The 9,954-nt window shown below is 43.5% G+C and overlaps 1 protein-coding gene across 1 annotated transcript; it reads right to left on the bottom strand.

The window, feature by feature from the left end:
* Positions 1-2,716: 2,716 nt before the first annotated feature.
* On the bottom strand, positions 2,717-9,740 carry RFC2 (replication factor C subunit 2). Its single transcript, XM_035343407.1, has 11 exons — positions 9,550-9,740; positions 8,928-8,997; positions 8,257-8,298; positions 7,752-7,858; positions 6,660-6,761; positions 5,996-6,096; positions 5,161-5,318; positions 4,726-4,791; positions 4,154-4,234; positions 3,708-3,821; positions 2,717-3,010 (listed from the first exon to the last, which is right to left on the bottom strand). Exons 1-11 carry the CDS (start codon positions 9,654-9,656, stop codon positions 2,900-2,902), a joined length of 1,059 nt encoding a protein of 352 aa, XP_035199298.1. The 5' UTR covers positions 9,657-9,740; the 3' UTR covers positions 2,717-2,899.
* Between the last annotated feature and the right edge of the window lie 214 nt (positions 9,741-9,954).

The raw sequence follows: 9,954 nt of genomic DNA, 5'->3' as shown, positions 1-9,954 counted from the left end.
AGAGCCCCTTGCTGATGTAACAGAGCATCTGGCCCGTGCAGGGCCATGAAATTGTCATCCTAATTCAGCACCTGACGAAGCTCCCACTTTTCATGAAGTGCTGCAGACTAGATTTTTCAAGATCTGCTGGAGGGAAAGTGCTCCATTTCCAATGACGTGCAGTGATGTTGCACCTACTTGTGATTCATCTCATAACCAGAGGGAGACATTAAGCACTTCAGATACGTTTATCAGCGGTAAAAGATCCTTGGCAGGCAGCAATAGATCCAATTAAAGGACTCCCAGAAAGTTCTAGCTGTTAGGTGAGCGTGCAGCCAAAACATTAAACCACAAGATTCACTGCTCTCCGCGCTAAGCAGGGAGGCAGATCAGACCAGTTATCAGACCCCTGGAATGAGGTTCCTTCATTGCCAGAATCTGAAAGTTGCAGCGCGTAAGCAGCAGCTAGATCTGGAGTCTGTTCCCTCACCTCACTGGGACCGAGCAAATTGCCCTCCTTCAGCTCTCCGGAACAGCCAGGTGCAGAGAGGGGTAAATCCTTCCTTAGCTTTGTAAAGCTCCTGAAGTACTTTTCAGCCAGTGATCTCATTATGCTGGAAGATGTCCAGGGACCGTTACAGTGAATTTCATCAGCGTTTGTAGTCTTGTTCTGAAAGACTTAAGGTTTTTCTTTGCAATGGGTGAGGACGTACATGCGTGTTCACTGACCTGCTATCCTTTCAGGACTCTTTTTTAGGTGTGCAAGGATTATTTCTGGTGCTCAACCAAATCTGTCAGATCCTGCATTGCCTGACAATAATGCAAGGAGAATTGACATCTCCCATGGGTACACATAGCTCTTCTTCCTCACGTTAGGTAGGCAGCCAAGTGAGCAACACACTTCCTGTTTTCAATGTAGAAGACACATCAAATGCCATTTTGGCACTGCTGGTACGGCTATCGCAAATGGAGCCGGGGAGCCCTTGCTAGCTACTGGAAAGCAGCAGCTCTGCACTCAGAGGCACTGAGCAATCAAGTATGGGAGACCAGGCTGCACAGGCCTCTCAGACCGGTACTACTCCTCTTCTAAAGAAAGGTGAGCAAAGTGAAATCCTCCCAGTGCTGTAGAGGATTAGCTCAGGAGAGAATCAGCTCCAAATTGGAGATGAAAAGCAGCTGCTGAGTATTCTCAGGAAAAGCACTTACCGGGTAGGATCAGGACCTGTGATCCTCCAAGTTTTTCACTTTCGCTGGCACCGACAGAGCAAACCACACAGCGCACAGGTAGGTGCATCCACTGGGGTAAGGAGCAGCCTTTGCTACGACATCTGTGATTTTATGAAGCTGCCACTGCAACACCTCTTCTTTCTCTGTTCAGAAGTGAACATATTTAACTAGGAGAAGGCAGAGTAGGCTGTCTATGACATACAGAGGGAAAATCAGTCTAGTGTTTAAATAAGGAGTCTTATTTAAGATTTTGCAGGCAAAAGCTGCGATGTGTCTGTAAAAGACTCGGTGGCTTAAGCATCTTAATACATTATTAGATATATATTTAACAGTGTTTGTGCTGGCGTTAACAATGCAGTAACTAGGAATCAAACATAACCCACTTTGATTAAAATCTACTGAAAGAAGAACGTACTTTGAGTATTGCAACCATTATTCCAAGAACTGTTTTCTTTATTCCATTCAGGAGCAACCTCAAACGTGCCTGTCCTTTAGCTGTCAATTATCTCGCTTTCCTGCAGTTTGAGTTTAAAAAGGGTCGTCTTAAAGCTCTGTCAGAGGAGCTGCAGAGTTGTGGTGGCACAATTTACAATGCTGCCAGCCCTTGCTGCTGAAACTCATTACTCCTGTGGCGGAGTTGGAGAAATGGGGGGTGTAACCAGCCATTGTTTCAGTGCAGGGGCTGGTCTGTAGACTGAAGCTGACGTATGCTGCCCGCAGAGATCGATTTGGCGCTGAAACAATGTGGTTTGGGCAGCTGAATGCTGGGGGTGGTATCTTCAACAGGAGCATGGAGGAGAGCAGGCACCAGTAACTTGTACTTCTACCACGTTTTGTTTGACTGCTGTAACAACATACTTCATTAAGAGCTCTGCTTACAGAAATATATCTGACACCTGATATGGAGGTGGTCGAATTTAATTTATATTTGTTTCTGCATTTCACACTTTATTGCTCCCCTGCACTCATGAGGTGGTTTCTAAATCTAAGCAGAGAGGAAATCATGATGAGGTAGTTTTTTGGTATGTTGAAATTACTGTAAAATATTACCTAACCTGGACAAGCAAAAACAGACGAGAACACAAATGCAGAGCATTCCAGAACTTGGTGTACTTTTTTTTTTTTTAAGATTTTAGGTGGAATATCTAAAACAAATAGCTGGCACCATCAAGAAATGTATATTTCTCCTGTACCTTTGGTGGAAATATCTTCCTTACCCCCAGCACATTAAGAGCACCCTGAAATGGCACCTCCTCAGCATGCCTCAATTGTAACTCCAGTCATGGCTCCTTCTGTGCGGAAGTTTGTTCTTGGTCTCAGTGAGACTACCACTCTTGATCAATCGTAAGGTGTAATTACTAACAAGCGGGTTAATATTTTGTCTCTCCTGCTGTTAGGTCTTGGTATCATTACCCATAAGCATTTTTGCTGAGTACTAGAGACGTTATTGCTTCTCCTTTCTGGACTGTCACAGCCCCTTCTACCTCAGTTACACAACAGGCAGAAGTTCTTGGGTTAAAGTTTCAAAGCTTTATTGATCAAAATAAAAAAATACAAGTTATCTTTACAATAGAACCTGGTTGTTTTTCTGGGATTTAGCAAAACCAGGGGGACAGAATTCACGACACATGTGCAGCTGCTGACCTTGTGTGCCTTCACCTTCCAGAAGAGGGGTTTCAGCTCGATCGGGTATCTAACTTGCTGCAGGGGCTGCAGTCTTCTGACACAGCCTGGCCAACAGTCCAGCCATTTGTAAAAGCGAGTTCACACCTTCTGCTATTTTCATATGTGTGTAGCCAATTTCCTGATGAGGAAAACGTTGTCAAACCTTCTGTTTCCCCCCCCCCCCAGTCTGCATGGTGTGACTAATGACACTCCTCTAAATAGAACGTATCCCTTACTGCTAAGAAACTATCTTCAGAGTCACTTAAAGATAAGAAAACTGTTTTTTAGCAAGACTATTATGTTCCCATGTAGACCAATTAGATCAATTTTTATTTATTTGTTTATTTTTGTAATTGAGGCCTGTGCTTCCCCGTTTTTTTTCAAAAGGAGCAAGGTGCTTGTATTTGAGGACAGGTTTTAAATCTTAAGCGTGATTTCATTATACCAGTTCACCATTTGTCCACTGGTCGTTAATATCACTTAATATTTTACTATCCATTGGACTAGAACCTGGTATGCTCCTCCAGAAAGTTCTCAATGAGTTTTTAGAGGCTTTGATGTGAACAGTAAGTTCAGCCAGCATTATGTTTGTTATTAATTCTAGTTCATCACTAAAGTAACTATTGGCACTTCTGTGGGTGGTTAGACTTTAAACTTGTGTTTCGCAGACTGATGAGGCAGAGGAGGAGAGAAAACGGTAATAAAAAGAAATAATGTTTTGTTCTTATATATGGCAAATCTGAAATGGAAAACTCTGAGGCTACCCCTACGTTAGGGAACACATCCTCTTTTTGAAAAGGGCAGCAAGACCCCACCGTAACCAGGTTAATACTAACCTTGATAAATTCCAGTTTCAGATATTCGGCCATTTGAAAGGTTTTGCACACACGGAAGATGTTACCAATCACATCTTCTGGAGAGTATCCAAGTCTCCACAGGTGGGCAAGAATCTGTGCAGGAAAGAATAATCCCACATTTATCTGCAAAACCGACCAGGTGAGTCAAGTCACTTTTGGGACAGCTATAAGCAGCTAGTGAAACTATATGTACTATTTATCCTACAATTCAACTTCAGTTATTTTTGACAAGTAATTTCAACAATACTTTTTTTTTTCTCAATGGTTTATTCATCTGAACAAACTGCCAGAAAAAACAGGACTTAATTCATTAATTCATATGCACGCTTTTGCCCTTTTTCTAAAGAGCAATGCACGCAGAATTCTTCAGAACAGGCATTCTTTAAATAAAAGGTGTGTGCACAGACAAAAAAATGAAAGCCAACCTTGTATGCTTCGTCAATATTTGCATTTATGCAGTGCTGTATCATTTCTTTCACAAGCAGAGGATGAGGCTCGTCACACACCTGTATGAAAGAGAAATATTATACTTCAAAATACAGAACACCCTGTGTTAAGCCCCCGAGTATTTTCACCAAGCTTCTGTTCAGTTGAAATACCGAATCAGACACAATTTACAATCCAAATCAAATTGATTACATTTTAAGTAATAGGATTTTTCTGATAACACAGCTATCGTACCACAGTGGACTCAATAGCACTAATGAGAACACAAGTAATAGATTCAAAAGTTATCACTGTGAAATTTCCCAGCAGTTATGTGATTTGTGTGCTTTGAGAGAGCTGGAAAGTCAGAAAGCCTCAGATGTGCTGTTCGGGACTGAAGCACTCTCTGCCTTTTCAAGAGGTATGCACACTCTTGGACTAATGCCTGCTACATACACAGCATGGTCTGCAAATGGGTAAAGACTTTCAAAGTCTCTTGTATCTGAAGGAAGGTCTCACGTAGTTAGACAGGGTCAGAATCCCAGCTTTACTGATTTACAGCATTACTAACCTTAAACACATTTTCACTGTTTATAAAGCCAAATCCAGAATATGTGGACTGTAAGTTGTTTAATGCCTGCAAAAAGAAAAATAAAGACTTCAGTTATTTTCTGAAGTGCTGCGCTTCTGGCTCCTCTCCTCAGGATGAAATACACTTTTTGGGAAATTACACCAAATATGAAGTTTTCAGTTAGGGAACAGAATAAATTGTAAATGCATGCAGACATTGTTTTCTCCCAGAAATTCAGCATCTGATTTCCAGCAATTTGCTTTTAAGGAGCACATCCACTTTAAAACCTTGTGAAACCAAGCAGTTTAGTTCCTCTTGTACCAGAGATCACATCCCCCCTTTCCTTATCTCTCCAAAGATAAGTCCCTGAGAGCAGCAATTCAAACTTTTTTGCTTTAAACAGAAGCCTTTGTTTCACTGCCTTCCCTCTTCTACCTGTCTCATATCTCCTTGGGCTGTGAAGATAATGGCTTCCAATCCATCATCTGTATATGGCACATCCTCTTTCTCGACTATTTTCAGTAGCCTTGTAAGGATTTGCGAATCCGTCAACTTGGTGTAACGCAGCACTGCACACCGAGACTGAATAGGTTCTGAGGACAGAGATGCATAATTAGCTTTCCCTCTTTTCATAAAAATAAAATACCATTTTTTTCAGCTTTGAAGAAAATATCTGTTTCCAACTCATTTGTCGTTTTATTGTGAAGAAAAAAAAAAACATGTCAACTCCAGAGAGCATATAGCACCTCCTCAAGCACACACAATGCTTATATCCTTCCCTTGAACCCAAGTGTGGTACGTGTATCACGCACAATTTCTTTTGTTCTCCTGGTTTTCTGAATGTAGATGTTTATCATGCTATTTTAACTGCTAAACGAGAGCAGTCGAAAGCTCTGCAATGTGTTAGCCTACAGGCCAATTCTTTCTGATTGTGTTTCAGAAAGCTGGACAACAAAAGGGCTTCACCATCCAGTTAACAATACACCAAAAATCATAAACTGTAGCAGAGCTGGCTGGAGATTAAGCCCAAAGAAATCTGCTTCTGCAGTCATGCAGAGCGCTATCTATTAAAAACAGCTGTTCAGAAGGCTCACTGGCCACACAAACATGCTTTTCTTTTATTAGCTGGATGTTCAGAAGGTTTGAGTTTTCAGAAGTACCACGGCTCCTTGCAATGAGCAGGCTCAAGGTATTTCTGAAAACTGCTTTGAAATTACCCAGCAGTATGGGGAATTTCTAACTAAAACCCCAGGGACTAACAGCACCGTACCTATGATTTTGTCAGAGGCATTGCACGCAAGTGCGAAGCGTGTTGTTTTGGAATAAATTTCCATTGTTCTTCTCAACGCTTGCTGTGCTCCATCTGTCATGCTGAAAGAGAAAAGGAGTTAGGACAGATTTTACCCTTCACTGACTTAGAGCTGCAGCCTAATAATTATTTTTAGACAAGCTTCAGACTTTACTGATATTACACAGTTCTTTGTAAATTGCTTGGCATTCTGGCTCGGTAAGCTCGGCAGCTTTTGCTAGGCATGTGAACAGATCACCCCAAAATACAGATAGTCACTGAGACCTCCATAAAATTATCACCCAAAATTAAACCATTAATACTCTGAAAAATACTTTTAACTACATGCAGGTAGAAGAGAACGTCCCATTTTCATCAGCTAGTAAACTGAAAGATGCTAAGATCACATCGAGCTCAATCCTGAAGTGTTTCACCCCAATATTCAGCATCTCCTTTGAAGCCATGACCTCTATGTGATATGAGGAATCTTCCAAGAGCACTGTTCAGTACCCATTTATTTCCTCCTAAATTGTTTTGATAGCCTGATAGAAACATCTAATACTGTCCAAGACAGCAACTCTGCAGACAGAGAACAGATAAAAAAGATTTCACACTAAAGCCGAGATCAAGAAAAAAAACAACATACCTGTCTGCTTCATCAAGGATGATTATTTTGTGCCGACCTTTTGGAAGTGTGACCTTTTGCTGGGCAAACATTTTGATTTTGTTTCTCACAACGTCAATGCCTCTGGAACAATAATTCAAGTCATTTATGATCAGTTGGGTGAAATTACACAATGGATTTTATTCGGCAGACAGTGGCTGAAGGGCTCCCGTGCTCCCTGTTCCTGTGCTGTTTGTTTCCGTTCCATCAGCTGTGCCGGTGGAATTGTTGTGAAGCTGTGCTGGTAGCCAGACTGCCGAGCAGTCAGGTTTAAACACCAATAACCCCTTTTTGGAGGTTTTGAAAAAAAGCAATTTAACAGTTTCTATCAGTAGCTTTACTGCCACAAAAACACTTGTGTTTGTAAAAGGTAGGGGTAATAAGCGAACAAGGGCAGAACTGTTCAAGCCTGCACTGCTCCTCTGCCAGTACTTCACAGAGCCGTACCAATAAAACCAGCTATAAATCAAGACAGTTTAAGAAAAACATCTGGACAGATTTCATCATATCAGCACATGGATAGACAGAGTCCCACTGAAGTATTACTTTTAAAAGTAAAGGATTTTACTTTTTTGTTCTGTGTAGAAAATGAACGTTGTACTATCAGTTGTAGGAGAGCTACAGAATTACAAAGGCAGGTGCAAACATTGTGCTCTTAAACTCTCCACAAAATGTCCCTACAATATGTCAGGACAGGGTCTGCTACAGAACTTGGGAAATATAATCAGCCTTTAGTGCCTGATCCTCAGAGAACAGTCAGTGTCCTCTATATACCTAACACCCATATCCTACACTTTTATCCCTGACTGCCCTTACTCTTAATTTCTATCACTTCACTTTTTTTCCTAAGCACCAGAGAGTTTCATTATGAACAACTCATTCACCTTTCATCAGGATCTTCATGAATGCAGGAAGCTTAACTCTTTAAATTTGAGAAGACAGTACCATTACGTATTCTGCACTCCATCTGTTTATATTTATATTAAACCTTTCAAGCAGGACTGAGTTCAACTAGAAATAAAAATGGATAGTTGCTTCTTCATTAAAAGTTTGATAAGGTTTGTTCATTCTCACCTGTCATTTGAGGCATTCAGCTCCAAAACAGCATCCTTTAATGCAGGACCAAGCAGAGCACGAGCCAAGCAGAGGATACTGGTGGTTTTACCTGTTCCTGGGGGACCCTAGAAATGCAACAATTGCTGATAGGTTTAATGCCAGTTTCTAACTGGTATTCTCTACAGGGCTCCCCGTCACGAAACAGAGCTGCAATGGAGGAAGTGCAGAGAGAACATAGCTCTAAAAGTTATCTGAGTTCAGCATCTTGCCTGCAACAGTGGAGGAGAAGCACAAGACACATGTCAATAAGCACCTGAGGGCCAAGTTAGTTTTCAGCATCTGAGTAACAGAAGGTAGTTTACTTCTTGTGTATTCTGCTGAAAATACTGCTCTGTAACCATACAATCGACATCATTGTTACTAGTACGCTCAGGTACGATGCAAACCGCTACGGAGAGGCTGCTGCGCCTAGAGTTCAGAAGCCAGGACCAACAGCAGTGAAATACCACATGGCAATACTTACAGCAATGATAATATTTGGTACATTCCCCTCTTTTGCAAAGACCTGAGAAAGAATGATTAAAAAATATAAATAAGAAAATGGTAGGAAGAAATAGCTTTCAATTCTATTCTGTTTTAATCATGAGAAACAGAGCTACCATTTATTTTCTTCCCTCCTGTTTTTTTTTTTTTTTCAACATTGCAGCTTTCGTGTTTTTCAGTTGAACTGTTAAGTCAGTTCCTAGAATAATATGGAAAAACGTTAAAGTACTGAATCTCACAGGTCTTTACTCTTTTCCTTCTATTTGCTTTAAAAATTTAGTTGCTAGTATAAACTTTCCGCTAGCAAATATTGTTTTTTCAAACTAATTTGTCACGGAAAATATTTTTCTTCCAGACAAAAAAAGTGGTATTTCTGTTTCCTTCTGTAGTAATATAAACTATACTTATTCACGGAAACAATACAGCAGGTACACATTTTTAAAGTTGTAACTGGGCCAATTTAAACTTCCCAATTCAAGAAGGCCTGTTTCTTTAGGATGTTGTTCTAATATGTCCCCAAATATGTAATTTCTTAAGTAAACCATCAAGTTTTCTGTCCACGCACTCAAGTATAGCTCCACTAGTCTGTGGATCTGTGCAGAATTATGTTTTTGAGTTAACCCATCAAAAAACGAAGCAACAGCTACACACCTCCAACCTGCTCACCGTATCTTCATTTCCCACTATTTCACATAGTTTCATGGGTCTGTATTTTTCCACCCTGTAGAAGTAAAAAACTTCAGACACACCTAGCCAAACTTTAATAGCGCTTTACACTGCTGGAAAAGGAAGATCACACTAAGTTGAACTTCACGTTTATTTTGACCAGTGTTAAAAGGATGAAAACACCACAACCGCTTCGGGTTCGCCTTCACGCCTCGGCCTGACAGGACAGGGCTGACAGGGGAAGCACCGCCCGCGCCCTCAGGGCCAGACCTCGTCCGGGCTGGGCCCCGCCGTCTCAACGGGGGTTTCTCGCTTCCCCCCGCGCGGTGACCACATCTCAGCCGGCCCCCACGGGCTCGCCCCACGCACCTCTCCCCCCTTCCCTGTTTCCCTTACAGCCGCCCCTGAAGTGAGGCGGCCGCGAGCCCCATTCTTCCCGCCCACGGCTCGCCCCGCCCCCCGAGTCTTTCCATAGGCTCCGGCACGCGTAGCCCCGCCCCGCGCCCCGCGCTCCACCAATGGCCGTGCCGCTCGGCCCTTCCTCCCGCCCACCGCCCGGCTCCATTTTCCCCGCCGCCCCGCGCCTCGCAGCCCCCTCAGGCCTCACCAGGGCAGCTCGTAATGGCCGCCGGCTGCGGGAGCGGGCCCCGGGGCGTCGGTGGGCCCTCGTTTCTCGCCCTGGGTCCCGGCCTTCTCGGCCTCCTCCACCTCCATTGCAGCGGTGGCGGCTGCAGCAGGCCCGAGCCCGTCTTCCCGCCGCCTGCCTGAGGGGAGGAACGCGCTCCGGGCCCGCCTCGCGGGGCGGGTCGGATCCTGCCCCGGCCTCCCGGGGGTGGGCGCTCGGCGGTCGGGAACGGGGTTCCGGCAGCTCCGGGGAGCGCCTGGGGTGGGGTGGGGGGTTCCATGGGTGGCAGGCACAGCCCTTGGCTCTTCTGGAGACCGGCTGTGTACTCCCCCCCCCCCCCCCCCTCCCCCAATGATAAGTTACTCAATAAAAGCAGTAGTGGGTTTG

Source organism: Oxyura jamaicensis, chromosome 19 (genome assembly GCF_011077185.1).
Source record: "Oxyura jamaicensis isolate SHBP4307 breed ruddy duck chromosome 19, BPBGC_Ojam_1.0, whole genome shotgun sequence".
In the NCBI taxonomy this organism is placed as follows: domain Eukaryota; kingdom Metazoa; phylum Chordata; class Aves; order Anseriformes; family Anatidae; genus Oxyura; species Oxyura jamaicensis.
The sequence above is the reverse complement of the archived record's forward strand: the minus strand, read 5'-3'. Positions and strand labels throughout refer to the sequence as shown.